The sequence below is a fragment of the Neoarius graeffei genome, chromosome 4, assembly GCF_027579695.1.
Source record: "Neoarius graeffei isolate fNeoGra1 chromosome 4, fNeoGra1.pri, whole genome shotgun sequence".
Taxonomy (NCBI): domain Eukaryota; kingdom Metazoa; phylum Chordata; class Actinopteri; order Siluriformes; family Ariidae; genus Neoarius; species Neoarius graeffei.
In genome coordinates, this window is record NC_083572.1 from 105,615,030 (window position 1) to 105,639,603 (window position 24,574).

The following is a 24,574-nucleotide window of genomic DNA, read 5'->3' on the forward strand; positions in this document are numbered from 1 at the left end:
GTTAAGATTATATAATTAATTGTACGGTCACATTTGTTTGTTTGGATGTATTTCAGTCAATTTAATCTGGAAGACTTACAGCAGTACTTTCTTGACAGAACTTGTTTATATCAGTGAAGATTCCAGAGCATAAAATAGTGCAATGTGGTGTTCCACAAAGTTCGGCTTTAGGGCCGCTATTGTTCTCCCTTCAAACATGTAATTCACAAAAAATAAGGTTGGCACAGCAACACAAAATAAAATGCATGGATGAATCAAAGAATTCTGATCTTAAAATCTGAGATCCTGATGTAGGGTACGACGTCTGTCCATGATAAAGTGGCTGATTTCAACTGAGAGGCTGCTGACTATCCTGTAAAACACTGGTTTATTCCTATGCAAGTGACATCTCTAAAATTGCATTTTTCACAGTTGCAGCTCATGGTCATAGATTTTGGTGGGGATGGGTGATATTAATAACAACACAATCTCAAGAAAAGTAAGTCGACAGGTTATCCTTTGGGGCAGTGGAAGTCCTGCCCCACTATTAGTGCTTGTTGTAGTCCCCAATTTTGACCATGAGCTGCAATAACTCGAGTTAAATGGGGCTGTTAGTGCACTGACTGTACACCATCTAGAAAGGTGAGAAATTCAATGGAATATCAGCTTTTATTCTATCCACATTCACTGGATATCAGCAATCGTGCACTCTGATTAGCTACTCTCCTCCTAGGATATCAGCTCATATACCATGAGTAGAGAAAAACAAAATGGTGAGTAGAGAAAAACAAAACCCCAAAAAATCCAAAAAAATGGAATAAAAGTATTTTATGGTAAGAACATCTCATCTCATTATCTCTAGCCGCTTTATCCTGTTCTACAGGGTCGCAGGCAAGCTGGAGCCTATCCCAGCTGACTACGGGCGAAAGGCGGGGTACACCCTGGACAAGTCGCCAGGTCATCACAGGGCTGACACATAGACACAGACAACCATTCACACTCACACCTATGGTCAATTTAGAGTCACCAGTTAACCTAACCTGCATGTCTTTGGACTGTGGGGGAAACCGGAGCACCCGGAGGAAACCCACGCGGACACGGGGAGAACATGCAAACTCCGCACAGAAAGGCCCTCGCCGGCCACGGGGCTCAAACCCGGACCTTCTTGCTGTGAGGCGACAGCGCTAAGGCCCCGGTCACACCGCCCGAACTTTGCTAGAGCGTTCCTTGAACGGTAGGGAGGGGGGGGCCGAATTTCGACAACGCTCGTCACCGCGCACAAAATGGGAAAAAAATCGAAAACACGGGCGTTGGCTTAGCGGTGCACCGCTGAAGCCGGCGTTGCTTTAGCGTTGGTTTAGCGGTAGCGAGCGTTGGTTTAGCGGTGACGCGAGCGTTGGTATAGCGGCGTTCTGCGCATGCGGGCTTTGGCTCGGCGGGGGTATAAAGTTGGTTTAGCGGCATACCGCTTGTGACTACGGAGCGGAACGGATCGTTTTGATACAAGTTCTGATAGATTTTTGATAGAAGCTCCACCATCAGCTTGTCATACAGTCCATGTTCAGGCTTTCTCAGTATCCACTGTCTGACCCACACAACTCTGTCTCTCCTTCTTCTCTCTCTTCTCCTTTTTTTTCTATAGTTAAAATTCTTATTACTGTTCTGTTGTCTGTATAGCTTTTCCCCTTTTTTCACTGTTGTTTAGTTGATCTTATTATCATATTTTTATCTATAAAAGTGTTTGTTATTAATATTATTATTTATATTACTTTATACTTTTTTATTATCATTCATATTACTTTATTTTTTGTTTATTGTTTGCTGTCAGTCAGATTATTTCTATTTTCATTATGTTTTTGCTGTCTTTTCCTTAATGTTATTATTATTTGCTATTATATTATCTTTATCATTATTTAAAAATCATTTAATATTTACTATTAATATATACAACATTTTACTTTATAATTGTTAGCCATAGGTACTAGTCATACTTTTTGAAATCAAATTTTATAATCAAATTCCAGTCTAGTCTATACAATGCATTTTCATTGTCTACTAGTCTAGTCAATTTAAGTCAATTTATTATTATTATTATTATTATTATTATTATTATTATTATTTTATTATTGTGGTTGTTATTATTATTATTATTATTATTATTATTTTCACCATTTACATAGTACAGTGAGTCAATATTAAGTCAAATCATAACGTTGCCATTGCTGTTTTACGTGTATTAATGGGACCACAATGGAAATAAGTGCTTGCGCTTTCTTGTGTAATCCTGATTGTATTTTGTACTTCATTTTACATTATGATCGAATAAAATCAAATCAAATCAAAAAATCTGTCAACAGCTTGTTGCAATCTGAGGAGGTTCTGATTGTGCTGCTGGACTAGTGCACCAATCATAGCAAGTCTCTCAGCATCCATGGTGATACAGTTTTACTGTAACTTTGAGCAAATTCGATATAGATGAGGTCTGAACTCAACGGCAGCTCGATTCCAAATGAGCTCCTGGTCCATTTCTCCCCGTATTTATAGCTAAAGTCTGGTCCCGCTCCGACACCTCTATACCAACGCCAAACCAAAGTTCATCGCCGCCATGGATAGCTGCTTCAACGCCCGACACCGTTCCAGCAACCCCGTGTCCGCTCGTAAAACGCTTACAACCGCTCCACTGAAGTTTGTGCAACGTTTAATCGCCGCCCGGGCAACGCTGGCGAAGCAGCGGTGGTCCAGCGTTCAAGATTTCTGCGTTGGCCTAGCGGACCCAAGCGTCCACGAACTTGCGTCTAGCGGTGCCAAACTTTGACTGGGCGTTGGTGGAGCGGGGCTGAACTTTGCCGGGGCGGAAAATTGCCCCCTCCTCACCGCTCGCAATATTTTGTGCAGCTCAAAACTTTCGGAGCGGTAGCAGAGCCCCTCGAGAAACATCAGCGGTGGCCGAGCGTATACGGCGTTGCTTTAACGGGGGCCAACGTTTGTTAACGGTGGTGAACGGTTACGAGCGGTGATGAATTTTTTTCACCGCTCCAGGAACGCTCCAGCAAAGTTCGGGCGGTGTGACCGGGGTCTAACCACTACACCACTGTGCCGCCTGGTAAGAACATCTTTTTTTATTTTTCAAGAATTATTATTATCACGGGTGGTGTAGTGGTTAGCGCTGTCGCCTCACAGCAAGAAGGTCTGGGTTCGAGCCCCGTGGCCGGCGAGGGCCTTTCTGTACGGAGTTTGCATGTTCTCCCCGTGTCCGCATGGGTTTCCTCCGGGCACTCCGGTTTCCCCCAAAGACATGCAGGTTAGGTTAACTGGTGACTCTAAATTGAGCGTAGGTGTGAATGTGAGTGTGAATGGTTGTCTGTGTCTATGTGTCAGCCCTGTGATGACCTGGCGACTTGTCCAGGGTGTACCCCGCCTTTCGCCCGTAGTCAGCTGGGATAGGCTCCAGCTTGCCTGCGACCCTGTAGAACAGGAAAAAGCGGCTAGAGATAATGAGATGAGTATTATTATCGCATTTTTCACAAATTGCTCCTGTCATTTCGCAGGTCTGTTTACATTCTAAGCGGAAATGATTTTGTCGGACATTTTATATAAAGGATTTTATTAATTGAATTTGCAAAAAATAAAAATGCTGCTTCTCAAAACCCAGTGAATGTGGATAGAATAAAACAGTCATTCCACTCAATCTCATCATCCATGGATTATAGCCAACTTGGTGCTAAGTGCCTCGTCGGCTATCAGCTCATGTACAACTTGATTTCATGGAATAACTGTTAAATATCTGATGAACAGCTGATATAAATGGTGGAACACGTGCCCCTATGGATGAGCCCCCACTATATTGTCGTTTAAGAAAGCTAGACAAAATAGTATAAACTGTAAACATATATGAAAAAAAGATAAACTACTTTTCTGTTGTAGTTGTAGCAGCAATATTCCGAAGTCGCAGTCATTTTTAACAACAAGATCTAAAAGAGCAGAGTTAGTAGGTAGAAAACTCTTGGTAGTCCTCGTCTGATCACGTATACTTGCGTTGGACCATTTCTTAAGTTGTATACATGATTGCTTAGGGCCTCTGTACCACCAGGGGGCACCATAATTTCTAAGATTAATATGCAAAACAACAGCATCAGCACCGCCACCTTACTATAATTTGGCAAAAGGTGAATGTACAGTGGTGCTTGAAAGTTTGTGAACCCTTTAGAATTTTCTATATTTCTACATAAATATGACCTAAAACATCATCAGATTTTCACACAAGTCCTAAAAGTAGATAAAGAGAACCCAGTTAAATAATAAGAAGAAACCTTTATTTGTCACATGCACACTTCAAGCACAGTGAAATTCATCCTCTGCATTTAACCCATCTGAAGCAGTGAACACACGCACCCAGAGCAGTAGGCAGCCACACTAGAGCACCCAGGGAGCAGTCAGGGGTTCGGTAACTTGCTCAAGGGCACTTCAGCCCAAGGCCACCCCATGGCCCTAACTGCATGTCTTTGGATTGTGGGGGAAACCTGAGCACCTGTAGGAAACCCACGCAGAAAACATGTAAACTCCACACAGAAAGGCCCTCGCTGGCCACTGGGTTCAAACCCAGAACCTTCTTGCTGTGAGGCAACCGTGCTAACCACTACACCACCGTGAATTCATTACCAGTTTGCATTCAGGTGTTTAAAATTAGTTTACTTCTTAAGAGGAAGTTGTTTGTTGAAGCAGCATGCCCTGAAGAAGGCTGTCTGTGCCGCTACATGTGGGTTGCTGCTCAGCTCATGTTTTCTGTATGAAATAGCCTTGTAAAATAAAGGCTTTTTTTTATATAGTTGGATATGAAGAGTGCCTTGGATTGCTTCTTTTTTCAAAGGTTTTTGCATTCACTATAGACCCCTTCGTATGTTTGTAAACAAACCGACCGTTGCCAGGATGCGCGCGTGGCCTGGACCCAGAAACAATGGCGCTGCCCATAGACCGGCATTATGAGCTGTCAGATTATGCCAAACAATTGTCGTTACAAGATCGAGAATGCTACATAAATAAGTTAACTCTAACAAGTGGACATCGCCTACCGGATCCGCATTTAATTAAAGAGTGGACGGACGATGTTAGTAAGTTCCCTGGTATACAATGGCCAGATATATACTCGTACCTTATTGACAAGACTTCAGTGTACACCCACGAAAAACTTCGTGCCTACAAGTCTTTAGACGCATATGATTATGTTATGTGCGGGCATGTACAACTTGATTAACAATGGGACATTCATATTCATTTTGTTTTAATCAAATTATGCCAGTGATGTGATGGCAATGTGGCTTTAGCTACAACAGCAAATACCAGCACTAAACAGCAATTTGCGGGAGGTAATGGCATGAAAGGAATGATAGTGTAAAGAGTGCAGCTAAGAGAAATCAGAGCTGCGTAAAAAGCGAGAAGCAGAGAGCAGAAATGAAACTGAACGGGGCAGGAGCTCGGTTAGAGCAGTCAACGTAAGTTGGCATTTAGAGTGAGGGCACACAATTTTACCTTTCCATCCTTGCTTTAAAATTGTGATTTTCGGCATACACAAATAATGATGGCACAAAATCTGGACTGCTTGAGTCAAGCGAGACCTCTCCTACAAACAAAACTGCATGCAAAGCTAAGTTAACATGCTAACAATATTCATTACATTGTGTAACTATGACCCAGCTAATCAGACAAACGTTACCAAAGTATTTTGCTACATCAATAAACGAAGACTAGAAAGAATAAAAAAAGAAAGATTTAATAAATAGCCTGATCTTACCTGTGATGAAGTGGGCGCTGCAAACCCGCGCATTTTTGATGGCGCTTTCATCCCAGTCTACACGTTTGATGGCTTGTAGCCATAGACGTCGGCGATTTTTTTGGAATGGGTGAGATCCTGCTGGAATTCTGAACATTTTAACCCCATCACTGCTACGATTCTGACACCCGACAACACAACAACTAGGCATTTCTGAGTCTTTTTTGGGTCCAGGCTGCGCGCGCAATTTCCGCTTACGTATGAATGACGTTTACTGCGAAGGGGTCTATACCAAAGAGCATCTTCAAGTTTTTAATTTTTAGTTTTTATCTCTATTTTCATCAATTCCTGAGCACTTTGGATTTTTTCTCATCTTATAAACATATTATACTTGGTCATTTATTTATTGAGGAAAATTATCCAATATTACATATCTGTGAGTGGAAAAAGTATGTGAACCTCTAGGATTAGCAGTTAATTTGAAGGTGAAATTAGAGTCAGGTGTTTTCAATCAATGGGATGACAATCAGGTGTGAGTGGGCGCCCTGTTTTATTTAAAGAACAGGGATCTATCAAAGTCTGATCTTCACAACACATGTTTGGGGAAGTGTATCCTGGCATGAACAAAGGAGATTTCTGAGGACCTCAGAAAAAGCATTGTTGATGCTCATCAGGCTGGAAAAGGTTATAAAACCATCTCTAAAGAGTTTGGACTCCACCAATCCACAGTCAGACAGATTGTGTACAAATGGAGGAAATTCAAGACCATTATTACCCTCCCCAGGAGTGGTCGACCAACAAAGATCACTCCAAGAGCAAGGCGTGTAATAGTCGACAAGGACCCCAGGGTAACTTCTAAGCAACTGAAGGCCTCTCTCACATTGGCTAATGTTAATGTTCATGAGTCCACCATCAGGAGAACACTGAACAACAATGGTGTGCAATGGCAGGGTTGCAAGGAGAAAGCCACTGCTCTCCAAAAAGAACATTGCTGCTCATCTGCAGTTTGCTAGAGATCACGTGGACAAGCCAGAAGGCTATTGGAAAAATGTTTTGTGGATGGATGAGACCAAAATACAACTTTTTGGTTTAAATGAGAAGCGTTATGTTTGGAGAAAGGAAAACACTGCACTCCAGCATAAGAACCTTATCCCATCTGTGAAACATGGTGGTGGTAGTATCATGGTTTGGGCCTGTTTTGCTGCATCTGGGCCAGGACGGCTTGCCATCATTGATGGAACAATGAATTCTGAATTATACCAGTGAATTCTAAAGGAAAATTTCAGGACATCTGTCCATGAACTGAATCTGAAGAGAAGGTGGGTCATGCAGCAAGACAACGACCCTAAGCACACAAGTCGTTCTACCAAAGAATGGTTAAAGAAGAATAAAGTTAATGTTTTGGAATGGCCAAGTCAAAGTCCTGACCTTAATCCAATTGAAATGTTGTGGAAGGACCTGAAGCGAGCAGCTCATGTGAGGAAACCCACCAACATCCCAGAGTTGAAGCTGTTCTGTATGGAGGAATGGGCTAAAATTCCTCCAAGCCGGTGTGCAGGACTGATCAACAGTTACCGCAAACGTTTAGTTGCAGTTATTGCTGCACAAGGGGGTCACACCAGATACTGAAAGCAAAGGTTCACATACTTTTGCCACTCACAGATTATATAATATTGGATCATTTTCCTCAATAAATAAATGACCAAGTATAATATTTTTTGTCTCATTTGTTTAACTGGGTTCTCTTTATCTACTTTTAGGACTTGTGTGAAAATCTGATGATGTTTTAGGTCATATTTATGCAGAAATATAGAAAATTCTAAAGGGTTCACAAACTTTCAATCACCACTGTATCAGGAATAACGCTCATGGTGTTAAACAGCCACCTGCTGTTTGATGCAGTTCTCTAATTAGCCAATCACTTGACAGCAGCACAATGCATCAAATCACACAGATACAAATCAAGAGCTTCAGTTAATGATCACAATGTTCAAACATCAGAATGGGAAAAACTGTGATCTCACAGGGAAGTGTGACTTTCTTTCACTGTGGCATGGGTGTTGGTTTGAGCCAGATGGTTTGAGTATTTCAGAAACTGCTGATCTCCTGGGGTTTTCACACACAACAGTCTCTACAGTTTACACAGAATGGTGCAAAAAACAAAAAAACATCAAGTGATTGAGCGACAGTTCTGTGGGTGGAAACAAACGCCTTGTTGATAAGAGAGGTCAGAGGAGAATGGCCAGATTGGTTAGAGCTTTTTTGCCAGGAAGGATATCATAACTCATAGCAACTCTTTACAACCGTGGTGAGCAGAAAAGCATCTCAGCATGCAACAGACAACAGAAGACCACATTGGGTTCCACTCCTGCAGCCAAGAACAGGAGACTTAGAATCAAGAGCAAGTTCCTATTAAAGTGGCCGGTGAGTGTATAGCTTTCTCATGTTGATGTAACCGAAATGGAACAAGTTAGTTGCTAATTAACTAGTTAGCTAGTTTCAGAGTAAGAAGTGTTAAGCTAACACACTTTACTGTTAGCGAGGACAACATTAGCCTTTTGACTCATCTAGGATAATGAAGTATTATTTCTATTCATTCTAGTGTGTAAAAAATAATATAATTGGTGTGAGTGGTGTCTATTCATTTGTCACTTAGCACCCGAAAATGGCTCTGGTGTTACTTCCTGTATACTATCTGTTTAGAAACATGCTAAAGCCTGTCATAAAGAAATCAGCAAGCTGCATTTGCAGAATATCTGATGTCATGTTCTGCATAATAATAATAATAATAATAATAATACATCTCTTATACTAAAAGAGTAATTACGGTAATTTGATAACAGTGTTGACTGTGATATTGGAGGCTCCTTACTGAATGACCAAGTAGTAGCTGTGGATAAAGTTTGTCCACTCTTGCTCTGAGAGAGTGGGCGGAGTTTCCAGAGAGATATCTATGTCGCAGTGTTCCCGGCTGTTTAGATATTCCTGACATGCACGCAGTGCCGTCTCGATTAATCCAACTCCAATCTTCTGCCTGGCTTTCAGTTTACGCTGCTTGCCCAGACCTACACACAGAGATGAAGAGAATCAGGATAGGGCGTGAGTTTGGACTGCTCAGGGTCAGTGTGTAGACACATGTGAAGCATCACTTCAGCAGATCGTGGTATGGGGAGTCACTGTGCTACTGGAATGGGGGAAAACTTGGGTTGGACTTCAGATGATTTTTGCTTGATGCTACGAAGAGAAATTAAGATGTGACACGACATCAATAAGGCCAGAAGTTGTTCATTTTTAAACTGGATCACTGATTTAGATAATCAGGGTCAGAGAGAGAGAGAGAGAGAGAGAGAGAGACTTGTCTATGTGACGTGAGTGACATCACAATTATTGATTAGCATTTACCCTTATGAATATACAACCCCAATTCCAAAAAAGTTGGGACAAAGTACAAATTGTAACTAAAAAGGGAATGCAATAATTTACAAATCTCAAAAACTGATATTGTATTCACAGTAGAACATAGACAACATATCAAATGTCGAAAGTGAGACATTTTGAAATTTCATGCCAAATATTGGCTCATTTGAAATTTCATGACAGCAACACATCTCAAAAAAGTTGGGACAGGGGCAATAAGAGGCTGGAAAAGTTAAAGGTACAAAAAAGGAACAGCTGGAGGACCAAATTGCAACTCATTAGGTCAATTGGCAATAGGTCATTAACATGACTGGGTATAAAAAGAGCATCTTGGAGTGGCAGCGGCTCTCAGAAGTAAAGATGGGAAAAAGATCACCAATCCCCCTAATTCTACACCGACAAATAGTGGAGCAATATCAGAAAGGAGTTCGACAGTGTAAAATTGCAAAGAGTTTGAACATATCATCATCTACAGTGCATAATATCATCAAAAGATTCAGAGAATCTGGAAGAATCTCTGTGCGTAAGGGTCAAGGCCGGAAAACCATACTGGGTGCCCGTGATCTTCGGGCCCTTAGACGGCACTGCATCACATACAGGCATGCTTCTGTATTGGAAATCACAAAATGGGCTCAGGAATATTTCCAGAGAACATTATCTGTGAACACAATTCACCGTGCCATCCGCTGTTGCCAGCTAAAACTCTATAGTTCAAAGAAGAAGCCGTATCTAAACGTGATCCAGAAGCGCAGACATCTTCTCCGGGCCAAGGCTCATTTAAAATCGACTGTGGCAAAGTGGAAAACTGTTCTGTGGTCAGACGAATCAAAATTTGAAGTTCTTTATGGAAATCAGGGACGCCGTGTCATTCGGACTAAAGAGGAGAAGGACGACCCAAGTTGTTATCAGCGCTCAGTTCAGAAGCCTGCATCTCTGATGGTATGGGGTTGCATTAGTGCGTGTGGCATGGGCAGCTTACACATCTGGAAAGACACCATCAGTGCTGAAAGGTATATCCAGGTTCTAGAGCAACATATGCTCCCATCCAGACGACGTCTCTTTCAGGGAAGACCTTGCATTTTCCAACATGACAATGCCAAACCACATACTGCATCAATTACAGCATCATGGCTGCGTAGAAGAAGGGTCCGGGTACTGAACTGGCCAGCCTGCAGTCCAGATCTTTCACCCATAGAAAACATTTGGCGCATCATAAAATGGAAGATACGACAAAAAAGACCTAAGACAGTTGAGCAACTAGAATCCTACATTAGACAAGAATGGGTTAACATTCCTATCCCTAAACTTGAGCAACTTGTCTCCTCAGTCCCCAGACGTTTACAGACTGTTGTAAAGAGAAAAGGGGATGTCTCACAGTGGTAAACATGGCCTTGTCCCAACTTTTTTGAGATGTGTTGTTGTCATGAAATTTAAAATCACCTAATTTTTCTCTTTAAATGATACATTTTCTCAGTTTAAACATTTGATATGTCATCTATGTTCTATTCTGAATAAAATATGGAATTTTGAAACTTCCACATCATTGCATTCCATTTTTATTTACAATTTGTACTTTGTCCCAACTTTTTTGGAATCGGGGTTGTACCCTTTAACCAATTAACACCGAGTTTTTGTTTTCATAATAAGACCTTCTAAATGCAAGTCAAAATGTCTCCTTTAGTTTTGCTAAATGGATTGAGGTCTTAAGCTAAGCTGCTTTATACAGTGAATATAAAAAGTATACACACTCCGTTAAAATGATCGGTTTTTCTGATGTAAAAAAATGAGACCACGATAAATAATTTCAAAACTTTTCCCACCTTTAATGTGACCCATAACCTGTACAATTCAATTGAAAAACAAACAAATCTGTTGGGGGGGGGGAACATAAAAAAAAAAACGTACAATAAGCTGGTTGCTTAAGTGTGCACACCCTTAAACTAATACTTTGTTGAAGCACCTTTGGATTTAATTACAGCATTCTGTCTTTTTGGGTCGGAGTCTATCAGCCTGCCACAGCTAGACTTGGCAATATTTGCCCACTCTTCCTTGCAAAAGCACTCCAAATCTGTCAGATTGCGAGGGCATCTCTTGCGCACAGCCCTCTTCAGGTCACCCCGCAGATTTTCAATTGGATTTAGGTCTGGGCTCTGGCTGGGCAGTTACAAAACTTTTTTGGGGTCATTATCATGGTGAAAGATGAAATTCCTCTTCATCTTCAGCTTTCTAGCAGACACCTGAAGGTTTTGGGCCAAAATTGACTGGTATTTAGAACTGTTCATAATTCCCTCACCTTGACTAAAGCCCCTGTTCCAGCTGAAGAAAAACAACCCCAAAACATGATGCTGCCACCACCATGCTTCACCGTGGGTATGGGGTTCTTTTGGTGATGCGCAGTGTTGTTTTTGCGCCATACCTTTTTGAATTGTGGCCAAAAAGTTCAACCTTGGTTTCATCAGACCATAACACATTTTCCCACATGCTTTTGGGAGAGTTGATGTAATTTTTTTGCAAAATTCAGCCAGGCCTGGATGTTTTTCTTTCACCCTACCTCATAGTCCAGACATATGGAGAATACGGGAGATTGTTGTCACATGTAGTACAGAACCAGTACTTGGCAGAAATTCCTGCAGCTCCTTCAGTGTTGCTGTAGGCCTCTCAGCAGCCTTCCTGACCAGTTTTCATCTTGTCTTTTCATCAATTTTGGAAGGACGTCCAGTTCTCGGTAATGTCACTGTTGTCCCATATTTTCTCCACTTCTTGATGACGGTCTTCACTGTGCTCCATGGTATATCTAATGCTGTGGAAATGCTTTTGTACCCTTCTCCTGACTGATACCTTTCAACAATGAGATCCCTTTGGTGCTTTGTAAGCTCTCTGTGAACCCTGGCTTTTGCTGGAGGAGGCAACTGAGTCTGAACTTTATTTGGGGTTAATCAGAGTCATTTTAACTGATGGCAGGTGCGAACCCAAAAAGACTGAATGCTGTAATTAAATCAAAAGGTGCTTCAACAAAGTATTAGTTTAAGGGTGTGCACACTTACGCAACCAGCTTATTGTACTTTTTTTATGGTTTTCCCCCTAACAGATTTGTTCGTTTTTCAATTGAATTATACAGGTTATAGGTCACATTAAAGGTGGGAAAAGTTTTGAAATTATTTATTGTGGTCTCATTTTTTTTTTTACATCAGAAAAACCGATCATTTTAACGGGGTGTGTATACTTTTTATATCCACTGTAGATCAGTGCAGCTTGAGTTAGCTAGTGATAACGTAGTGTTGTCTGATTAGCTAGGCTAATACAATATTAGCTATTTACTAGCTAAACTGTGATCCAAAACATGACTACCTTATCGGTAGCTAGGTAACATTAGCTAGATTTCACAGTTGCTAGCTTTAGTGTTTCAGCTAACACAATGCTAGCTATTTATTAGCTAAACGTTTGTGTCTTGTATGCACTGATTCTCAGGCTTTTCTTTTGTTTCTGGACATATTTTTGGTGTGGAAAAATACATGAAAGGCATCCATTCTTAAATTCTCATCTGGATACTGTGGACTTGTACCAAAGAGCTACTGCTGCTGTAGTCATAAAGACTGTCCTGTGTTCATCCCAGGACTCTTATTAATAATCTGCTCATATTGAACACCCTCAGTACTGTTTATATTTACTCTTCTACATCTGTATACTATAATGATTTACAGTCCCAGTTCCAAAAAAAGTTGGGACGCTGTGTAAACTGTAAATAAAAACAGAATGTGATAATTTGCAAATCATGGAAACCCTGTATTTCATTGAAAATGGTACAAAGACAACATATCAAATGTTGAAACTGAGAATTTTTATTGTTTTTTGAAAAATATACGCTCATTTTGAATTTGATGTCAGCAACACATTTCAGAAAAGTTGGGACAGGGGCGTGTTTACCACTGTGTTGCATCACCTCTACTTTTAACAACACTCGAAATGTTTGGGAACTGAGGAGACCAGTTGCTGTAGTTTTGAAATAGAAATGTTGTCCCATTCTTGCCTGATTTTTACAATTTCAGTTGTTCAACAGTTCAGGGTCCCCTTCGTTGCATTTTGCGCTTCATAATGCGCCAAATGTTTTAAACAGGAGACATGTCTGGATTGCAGGCAGGCCAGTTTAGCACCCTGATATTTTTACTATGAAGCCATGTTATTTTAATATGTTCAGAAAGCGGTTTGAAAGAAGGAAGGCCTTCCCTGAAAAAGATTTTGTCTGGATGGCAGCATATTGCTCTGAAACATGTAGATATCATTCAGCATTAATGATCAGGGCCGTCGACAGGGGGGGACAACCGGGTATTTTGTCCCGGGCCCAGGCATGAGGGGGGGCCCAGAACTGGTCTCTCATGAAGATGCCATTAATCATTCTGTTTCATTTCAAAATGTGTTGATTTGGGGGAGAAAAATGTGCTATATTTGCATTCAATGAATGATTTCTGGTTCTTTTGCCTTTATTGTCTTCGAAAATAGATTCAAGAACCCACCTACCACCCCTAATGCAGAAATGGTTTGGTCTTTGATTAAGGCGCCAAATAACATGGCACTATTCCATCATAACGCTTCGACAATAAGCGTGCGAGCCCGTTTGCCAACATGCACAAGTCAGGAGCAAAGAAAAGAAAAGAAAAGAGAAAAAGAGATGAAGAAGCCAAGAGCCTCAGGGGCTCACTGCATAGATATTTTAGAAAAGATTCAGATGATACAGCAGGTGGTGAAGGCAGTGGGGCAGCTGAGCCAGGTAAGACACAGATAACTTTTTTCCAGCCCCGTAATGTAACCCCAGCACGCGTGACGCGCCATTCATAATTATAAAGTAGGGGATAGCAGGGTACACTGAGTGAACACTGAAATGCACAGGGCATTGAATTATTTCATAAACATATTGGTTTAATAACACTGTGTTGCATATATCTCAATGAAGCAAAGAATAGCACATTGGCCCGCAATCATATCCAAATGTTTTAGGCACGCTTGCTGAGCTGCGCTGAGCTGGACTCTGGTTAGCTGAAAGCCCGTGGAACGCTGCCTCTTGTTAATTAAACCTTATTTTGTTGGAAATCATCCCGTGTAGATACGACGGCATGTGAAATTGCCAGCTAGATAGAGTTTAATGTAACGAATGGGCTATAAATGGGGTGTTTTGAGGTTAGTCTGTTGCAAAACATTAAACTTTCGCTTAGACTGGATACTCTTCAAACAATTCCCTTGCTCAAGTGAAAAATGATAGGCCTGTATGAAAAGCGCAATTAATGAAAGTAGCCTAATAAGCCCTAAATGAATAAAACAACCTCTGTTTTATTGTTGCTTACACGTTAAGATTTTGAAATCTTCTCGGTCCAGTTCTATATCCAGGGAACGTTGTAATCCTTTTGGTTTATCCGTAATAAACGTGTCAGCCCCCAGGTCAGATAGGCTAATGTTACGTGGTTGGGAGGGTGTCAATTTTTTTGTAACATTCTAAATCGAGTACAGAAAGGACGTTTATGAAAAACAAGACAAAAAAATACACTGAAAAACTCACTGTACACATCACTAGTGGTGATGCTTCTATGTTCAGATTTTGGGAAAGCCATAACTCCGTTCTCATTGAGGCCCAGTTCCATCCCGTAAACAATCATTTTGGTTTATCAACTACCTGCGCTCAAACATGTCACAGGAGAGGCTCAATGGGCTGGCTATGCTCTCTATAGAGCGCGAACTTGCAAAGAAGCTGGACTTCAATGACCTTATTGACGACTTTGCCACAGCAAAAGTCCGGCGCATTGCATTTCGCACCTGAATAGTTGCAGACTAAGGAAATGTTCAAACTGTAAATATGTTGAAATGTTGAAATAAAATGGTTGACTGTTATAATGGGCTTGGAATACCTGTTATTTAAGGGTTGGAGTGAATGGAGACTGTGAAAAGAGGGGTTGGGTGTGGGTGGTTGCTGTGTGGCGATGTGCGTGCGCGCGTATGTGTGTGTGGGGGGGGGGGCACTCAGATAATTTGGGGGGGGGGGGGGGGGGCACTCAGATTATTTTGTCCCGGGCCCAGCCAAAGCTGTCAACGGCCCTGTTAATGATGCCTTCCCAGATGTGCAAGCTACCCATGTCATGTGCACTAATGCACCCTCATACCATCACAGATGCTGGCTTTTGAACTGTGCGCTGATAACAAGCCGGATAATCCATCTCTTCTTTAGCCTGGAGGACATGAGGCCCATGATTTCTAAAAATAATTTCTATTTTTGATTCATCAGACCTCAGGACAATTTTCCACTTCGCCTCAGTCCATCATAAAAGAGCTCGGGCCCAGAGACGGTGGCAATGTTTCTGGATATTGTTTATATCTGGTTTTAACTTGCATTTGTGGATGCAGTAATGAAGTGTTTTCACAGACGGTGGTTTTCTGAAGTGTTCCTGAGCCCATACAGTGATTTCCACTACAGACACGTGTCTGCTTTTATACTGTAAGATCACAGGCATCCAAGGTCAGTTTTCAGCCTTGTCTCTTGCATACAGAGATTTCTCCAGATTCTCTGAATCTTTTAATGATATTATGTACCATAGATGATGTGATCCCCAAATTCTTTGCAATTTTACATTGAGAATGTTATGTTATTCTTAAACTGTTGCACTGTTTGCCCATGCAGTCTTTCACAGAGCGGTGAACCCCTCCCCATCTTCACTTCTGAGAGACGCCGCCTCTCCAGGATGCTCTTTTTATCCCCAATCATCTTACTGACCTGTTGCCAATTCACCAAATTAGTTTGTTTTAGCATTATACAACATTTTCAGTCTTTTGTTGCTCCTGTCCCAACTTTTCTGAAATGTGTTGCTGACATCAAATTCAAAATGAGTGTATATTTTTCAAAAAACAATAAAAATTCTCAGTTTCAACATTTGATATGTTGTCTTTGTACTATTTTCAATGAAATACAGGGTTTCTATGATTTGCAAATGATCACATTCTGTTTTTATTTATGTTTTACACAGTGTCCCAACTTTTTTGGAATTGGGGTTGGATAATCTGGTGTCGCCTGGAAGAGGATGGCATTCCTGTTGGAGTCTGGTTCCTCTCAAGGTTTCTTCATGAGTTTTTCATTTCCGCCATCACCTCCAGTTTGGTCATTTGAGATCTAAGGTAATCTACATCCGGCGGTCTGTATGGCTTCATTGTGACAAAGTGTCTTGTTAAAAGTAGTCTCATCTCATCTCATTATCTGTAGCCGCTTTATCCTGTTCTACAGGATCGCAGGCAAGCTGGAGCCTATCCCAGCTGACTACGGGCGAAAGGCGGGGTACACCCTGGACAAGTCGCCAGGTCATCACAGGGCTGACACATAGACACAGACAACCATTCACACTCACATTCACACCTACGGTCAATTTAGAGTCACCAGTTAACCTAACCTGCATGTCTTTGGACTGTGGGGGAAACCGGAGCACCCGGAGGAAACCCACGCGGACACGGGGAGAACATGCAAACTCCGCACAGGAAGGCCCTCGTCGGCCACAGGGCTCGAACCCGGACCTTCTTGCTGTGAGGCGACAGCGCTAACCACTACACCACCGTGCCGCCCTTAAAAGTAGTCTAAAATGGAATTATACTGCAGTTTCACCACGCTCTGTTCATGTGTGCAGTTTTGTTAGTGTGTGTCTTACCCTGCGGCTTTTTAACATGATTGATTTTGCCCGTTCTGTCATCCTCCACTTGCCCTTCAGCGCTCTCTACAACATACCGTAGCAGGCTTGTGCACGCAGTACGTCTAAAATCATCTGCAGGATGCAAAACAGAGTTTAATGACCTGCATTATGCTGAACTATGAGCACGGTGCATGTGTGTTCTCAGAGGTGCTGACCAGTGAACGCTTGCTTTTCATCCCCCGCTCCCAGCCGGTAGCAGCGTGGAAAGAATGTGTCAGGGTCTGTCGAGTCGTACCACTGCAGATTTCTCAAACTCATACACAAGCCCACCTGAGACAGAAAAACAGAGTCTGACTTTACAGACATGTCATAATAAATATCGTAGATGAGATCTAGCAGTGAATTTTATTCCTGACTGATGTATTAGAGAAGAACTGGACAGAAACCTTGGTGGCGAAGGCTCCTGCTTTTGCGTAGTGATTAGTCATCTGGTCTTTTTGCAAGGACAGATGGTCAACTGCGTCGCTCCTTGTAGTCCAGTAGAAATATGTCAATTCCTTTTGCACGAGACGAGACTAGGTGGTAAATAAAACAGATAAGACTGGCAATAAGAATTTTTTTTTATGTATTCATGTACATACTGGTTGTACTGCATGTGTGTGATTGTTTCAGAAAGACATACAAGAAGAACAGAAGACATCTTTACTCCAAGCTCAAGTTTTGAGTCAAGCAAGAAAACAAACACTGAGGACGAAGAGTCCTGTTAGTTGAACAAATACTGTATAAGGAGATTTATACGGTACTGATGTGTTGAGTCGAGAATATTTCATTGCCAATATTCCAACGGTGCTGTTGCTAAAATTAAAACATGTCTATTTTTGAAATGCTGTGACGTCTCATGTTTCTTTTTTTTTTTTTGCATTACTGAGAGTAATAAATCTATGGAAGGAGCATGAGATATGTTCTTTTTAATATAATCCAAAATGTAGTCTTAAAGTCCAAGTCCCTCCCATGCCAGGACCTGGTCTTCTCAGGCAATCTACCGTCCCAATACTAATCAGGCCCTTAAGGCACATTGGGTGGTGCTGATCTCCGCTTCTATAGCCCTCGGCCTCTTGCCTATACAGCTAGGGTTACAATAGGGGGCTGGTCCTTTGGTAACCGCAAGAGTTTGACTCCCCACTCACATCTGTATTGCAGCGTGGCTTGCCAGATGGCAGTAGGTACCATTTTTATGATGGTCTTTGGTATGACTTGACCACAACTCACAATCTCCTGATTGAGAGGCGGGCACGCTAACCACTAGGGCAGCTCATAGTCAAAATGCACTCTGGTCAACACTTTTTCTAGAAAAAAAAAAAATCTTCATGCATGAAAGCACCATCAGGATACCTAATAACTAACCAGAACTATTTTTTACTGTGTTGCTCTATTTTAGAAATCTGGATAAGGATAGTTATTTTAAGACTCTTTCATCCTCACACTGTTATTGTTACCTCTGCAAGCTTTGTTGGAGGAGGTTATGTTTTCACCTCTGTTTGTTTGTCTGTTCTCAATATAGCTCAAAACAGATTTGGATGAAATTCAGAGGAAAGTTGAGCCATGGGCCAAGGAACAATTGATTAAATTTTGATGCAATTCTGGATATGTATGTGGATCCAGGATTCAGTTACAGTATGTATGAGGGTACTTCAAAAAGTTCTCAGCCTCACCCAGAAAATGTCACAGGAGAAAGATTGTTCTTGCATTATTTTTCAACATAGTCTCCTTGAACTTCAATGCACTTGGTCCACCGATGTTCAAGCTTTGCTATCCCTTCAAGGAAGAAGGTCAAATCTTGATCCTCCAGATGCTCCTCAACAGTATGGATGACTTCATCATTACTCTGAAAATGGTGACCACACGAGTGGGATTTCAGTTTGGGAAACAGATAGAAGTCAGATGGTGCCAGGTCGGGTGAGTATGGTGCATGGGGCAACAGTTAAAAGCCATATTTAGCTGCTTCTGCCACTGCCCCCTCTTCTCCCAACCCAAAGATGGCCAAGGTCACGGTCTCAGACGGAAAGGTCATGGCATCCATTTTCTAGGATGCACAAGGCATGTTACTGGTGGATTATCTCCCAAAGGGCCACACCGTCACTGGACAATGCTACGCCGATCTGCTGACATGCCTGCATGAGAACATCAAGAAGAAGAGTCCAGGAATACTGACCAGAGGGATCTTGTTCCATCAGGACAGTGCTCCAGCCTACACGTCAGTTGTAGCGATGGCAAAAATCCATGACTGTGGCTTCCAACTCATCCATCATCTGCCATACTCACCAGAGCCTCTGACTTCCACCTGTTCCTGAACCTGAAAAAGGATCTGGCCAGACAACGCTACGCCACGAATGAGGAGGTCATGAAGGCTGTGGACGCCCACCTTGGGGCCTAAAGTAAGGACTTCTACTCCAGCGAGATCCAGGCAGCCCAACATCGGTGGAAGAAGTCTGTTGACTTGAAGAGAGATTATGTTGAAAAATAAAGCATTAAAAGATTTCTATTGGCTATCATTTCCTGGAGGCTCAAAATTTATCAGCCACCCCTTGTAAGTCTTTATAGTATACAGTTATGCCCCAAAATGTGAGTTACACCCCTTGTTTCTGGGTGAGGCTGAGAACTTTTTGAAGTACCCTCATATGTGGATCCAGGATTTTTTTGGCTTTTCCCAATGTAACTCAAAAAGTAGTGAATGGATTTGGATGAAATTTGGTGGACAGCTTTAGTATTATCCTAGGATCAAGTGATTTGATTTTGATGTTGATAATATGTGGCTTGGTGGAGGTATGAACTCTACTCTATCGAGTGCCTTTTTAGTTTTGAGTGTAATAATTCTAGCTTAACTTTATTGTAGTAAGTCACGTATTTTAATTTATTGACAGATTAAACAACTGCCCGTAGACTTCTATTATAAATGAATTTGCATGGAAACTTGCAGAAATTGGAGGATAAAGGAAGGAACAGTAGGTTATTTAGAGGTATGTGGTGTTAATGAAAGGCTTATCTCCTCCGAAGCTCACCATAAGGTTGTAGATGTCATCAGCACCGTCCTCCTGGTCTCCATCCTGTCCTCGGTCTGTATGTAGACAGAGATAAATAGGACATAGCGATGACATATTTATTCTCTCCAGGGAGACTGATCTGTATCTCTGATATCTTGGCTGAACTGTGTGGTGTCATGTTCACAGTCTTAAACCATCATTACAAAGTCATGAATTAATAAAAAGTTAATCTGATGGACCTGAGGATTGCATACGATAACAACACTTTAGATACACAGCTCCAGATTTTCAGACTGTCTAGCCAAATAACCTGTTACCATCATCATTGCTGCTGTCAGTTTCTTCCGTCGCCTCAGCCTCTTGGTCTCCATGACGATGACACAATGTGGTGTGGCGAGGCAGCCGACGCTCTACCCAGCCTCTGGCCCTGAGGGCCGCGCGAATCACAGGGTACGGCCCCTGCACTGAGAACACCTTCTTTTCCTGCGTCATCATAACAGAGCATGACCTTCATGACACCTTCCAGTCTCATCACACGTCATGTGATATTTCTGTGATAACTGTTTATTCATTATGACTACTTTAAAAGTATACAAGATCATAGACAAGCAGGATTTTGTACTGAACACAGCTAGACCACTGTTCATTAAGTAACTATTATGGGCGTGGTGTTTTCGGAAAATCATCCACATTGTGGTGGTGTAATGCGGCCTGTCTCCGTATTTTCCAGCATCTATTCTGTTTCTGAGAAACCGCAAAGCGTAAACTCATCTACAGCTTTCCTTCTGACTGTTACACAAAAAAAAAATTATACCCAACATATTCGTACTACTACAACATATACACTCACCGGCCACTTTATTAGGAAGACACATACATCCACCTGCTGTTTGATGCAGTTCTCTAATCAGCTGATCCCTTAACAGCAGCACGATGCATCAAATCATACAGATACAAATCAAGAGCTTCAGTTAATGTTCACAATGTTCAAACATCAGAATAGGAAAAACTGTGATCTCAAAGAGTGACTTTCACTGTGGTATGGGTGTTGGTTTGAGCCAGATGGACTGGTTTGAGTATTTCAGAAACTGCTGATCTCCTGGGGTTTTCACACACAACAGTCTCTAGAGTTTACACAGAATGGTGCGAAAAACAAGAAACACTGAGTGAGTGAGCGACAGTTCTGTGGGTGGAAACGAACGCCTTGTTGATAAGAGAGGTCAGAGGAAAATGGACAGATTGGTTCGAGCTGCCAGGAAGAAAATAGTAACTCATATAATCACTCTTTACAACCGTGGTGAGAAGAAAAGCATCTCAGCATGCAACAGCAGAAGAACACATTGGGTTCCAGTCCTGCAGCCAAGAACAGGGATCTTAGAATCAAGAACAAGTTCCTATTAAAGTAGCCGGTGAGAGTGTATATATATATTTTTTTCTTTTTTCTATCCACAGTCACTGGATATGAGCAACCGTGTGCTCTGATTGGCTACTTTCCTACTAGGATATCAGCTCATATACTGTGAGTAGAGAAAAGCAAAATGGTGGAGCGTGTTGCAGAACCAACCGAGGACGAAATAAAAACTCTACTCGAAAACAAAACCCCAAAAATTGTGATCAAGTATTTAAAAGAAACAGAAATAGCTGAAAGAATGTAGCCTCCCCCCAAATCTCCTGTTCCACACTCCAGCCCAGTCGGTCGGTGGCGGTAATGCACCTTTAAGTTGGTTTATCAGCTGTCAGAAAACCCTAAAGAGAAGAAGAAGAAGAAGAAGAAAACCCAAAAACTACAAAAAAAACATCAAAATATGGAATAAAAGTATTTGATGGTAAGAACGTATTGTTTTATTTTTCAAGAATTATTATTATTATCATCTCATCTCATCTCATTATCTCTAGCCGCTTTATCCTGTTCTACAGGGTCGCAGGCAAGCTGGAGCCTATCCCAGCTAACTACGGGCGAAAGGCGGGGTACACCCTGGACAAGTCGCCAGGTCATCACAGGGCTGACACATAGACACAGACAACCATTCACACTCACATTCACACCTACGCTCAATTTAGAGTCACCAGTTAACCTAACCTGCATGTCTTTGGACTGTGGGGGAAACCGGAGCACCCGGAGGAAACCCACGCGGACACGGGGAGAACATGCAAACTCCACACAGAAAGGCCCTTGCCGGCCACGGGGCTCGAACCCGGACCTTCTTGCTGTGAGGCGACAGCGCTAACCACTACACCACCGTGCCGCCCACTTTGCAGAAAATAAAAATTAAAACGTCATTTCTCAAAATCCAGTGACTGTGAATAGAATCTCATCTCATCTCATTATCTCTAGCCGCTTTATCCTTCTACAGGGTCGCAGGCAAGCTGGAGCCTATCCCAGCTGACTACGGGCGAAAGGCGGGGTACACCCTGGACAAGTCGCCAGGTCATCACAGACTGTGGATAGAATGAAACAGTTATTCCACTCAATCTCATCGTACATGGATTATAGACAACTCAGTGCTATGCGTCTCGTCGGCTATCAGCTCGTGTACGACTCGATTTCATGGAATAACTGTTTATATATATATATATATATATATATATATATATATATATATATATATAAAAGTTTATTCTTAAAAATCTGACACTTGTTTTAGCTGTGAGGAACATTTATGTTAGCTGGTTAATTTTCAACCCCAAAAATGTCCAGAATGTTGCCCATCCAGGGAACAGGATTTTGACAGAACACAGTGAGCACATTATGTAATTATAAACAAAAGGCACTGACCTTTACAGCCTTGGCCACTAGAGCTTTGGCTGTTCTCAGTTGGTCAATGTGTATCACAGGAAAACTTATACGAGTGCGTCGTACCCTGGCCTGCTGAGGCGACCCTATCTCAAACACACACACACACATTTTATAAATGCACACATTTGCATGTAGTGTGTACAGTGTGCTTACAGTTATGTGTGTGTGTGTTACCTGGTGTATGCTGCTGCATGCTCTCATTCTGACAGTCGTCTGCATCAGTATTCAATTCTGTATAAATAAACAGCATGTCAGAGTACAAATTATATATCATCTATTACACATACGTATATCGTATGGACAAGTCATGTGAACGGGAGGTTTTTACTTTCATGTCGATGTGTGATGAGTGAGCGGTTAGATACGAAAGCCAACACATTCATTCACATGAACATACAATAGTCATTCACGCATCCTTAGTAACTGCCTGGTCAGGGTTTCAGTGGTTTAAATGAATGAAGCTACTGTCTGGTTATATTTTGGGAAAGAGTACCAGCTAAATTTGTTCAGAAATATCACAGGCAGGTAAAAAAAATATGGTGTAATCCATTGTACAAGTTCCAAATGGATTTTCCAGACTTCTGATCGAAATGTGTTACAGTACTTCGGCTACGAAAAAGAGCCAAAGTCTGAGGAAAGTTTGTATGGCTAGTCTTTGAATTCATTCATCCATCCATCCATCTTCTACCGCTTATCCGGATCCAGGTCGCGGGGGTAGCAGCCTTAGCAGAGCAGCCCAGACTTCCCTCTCCCCGGCCACCTCCACCAGCTCTTCCGGGGGAATACCGAGGCGTTCCCAGGCCAGCCAAGATATGTAATCTCTCCAGCGTGTCCTGGGTCTGCCCTGGGGTCTCCTCCCAGTGGGGCATGCCTAGAAAACCTCCCTTGGGAGGCATCCAAGGGGCATCCTAACAAGGTGCCCAAACCACCTCAACTGACTCCTTTCGATGTGGAGGAGCAGCGGTTCTACTCCAAGTCTCTCCCAAATGACCAAGCTTCTCACCCTTCTCTAAGGGAGAGCCCAGCCACCCTGTGGTGAAAACTCATTTCTACCACTTGTATCTGTGATCTCATTCTTTCGGATACTACCCATAGCTCGTGACCATAGGTGAGAGTGGGAACGTAGATGGACCAGTAAATTGAGAGCTTTGCCTTTTGGCTCAGCTCTCTCTTTACCACAACAGATCGGTTTAGCATCCGCATCACTGCTGACGCTGCCCCGATCCTTCTGTCCAACTCCCGCTCCCCCTTACCCTCACTTGTGAATAAAACCCCGAGATACTTAAACTCCTCCACTTTAGGTAGCAACTCCCCCCTGACTTGGAGTAGGCACTCCACCTGTTTCCGGCTGAGCGCCATGGCCACGGACTTGGAGGTGCTGATTCTCATCCCAGCTGTTTCGAACTTGGCTGCAAACCATCCCAGCGCATGCTGTAAGTCACAGATTGATGCAGCCAACAGGACCACATCATCCACAAAAAGCAGAGACATGATCCTGATGCCACCAAACCAGACACCCTCCTCCCCTTGGCTGCACCAAGAAATTCTGTCCATAAAAGTTATGAACAGAACCAGTGACAAAGGACAGCCTTGGCGGAGTCCAACATGCACCGGGAACAAGTCTGACTTACTGCCGGCAATGCAAACCAAACTCCTGCTCCGGTCATACAGGAACCGAATGGCCTGCAGTAGTGGGCCCTGAACCACATACTCCCAAAGCATCCCCCACAGGGCACCACGAGGGACATGGTTGTAAGCCTTCTCCAGGTCCACAAAACACATGTAGACCGATTGGGCAAACTCCCATGCACCCTCCAGTACCCTTGCAAGGGTAAAGAGCTGGTCCAGTGTTCCATGACCAGGACGAAAACCGCATTGTTCCTCCTGAATCCGAGGTTCGACTATCGACTGGACTCTC

At 42.4% G+C, this 24,574-nt stretch overlaps 1 protein-coding gene across 1 annotated transcript in view; it reads right to left on the reverse strand.

Moving 5' to 3' along the window:
- The window catches only part of ttll3 (tubulin tyrosine ligase-like family, member 3), a 36,162-nt gene extending 13,313 nt beyond the window's left edge, over positions 1 to 22,849 (reverse strand). The window contains 8 exon segments of the mRNA XM_060918499.1: positions 8,619 to 8,811; positions 16,837 to 16,950; positions 17,034 to 17,148; positions 17,265 to 17,393; positions 19,878 to 19,933; positions 20,162 to 20,342; positions 22,636 to 22,739; positions 22,831 to 22,849. Of these exon segments, the coding sequence (XP_060774482.1) occupies positions 8,619 to 8,811; positions 16,837 to 16,950; positions 17,034 to 17,148; positions 17,265 to 17,393; positions 19,878 to 19,933; positions 20,162 to 20,342; positions 22,636 to 22,739; positions 22,831 to 22,849 (911 nt within the window).
- Between the last annotated feature and the right edge of the window lie 1,725 nt (positions 22,850 to 24,574).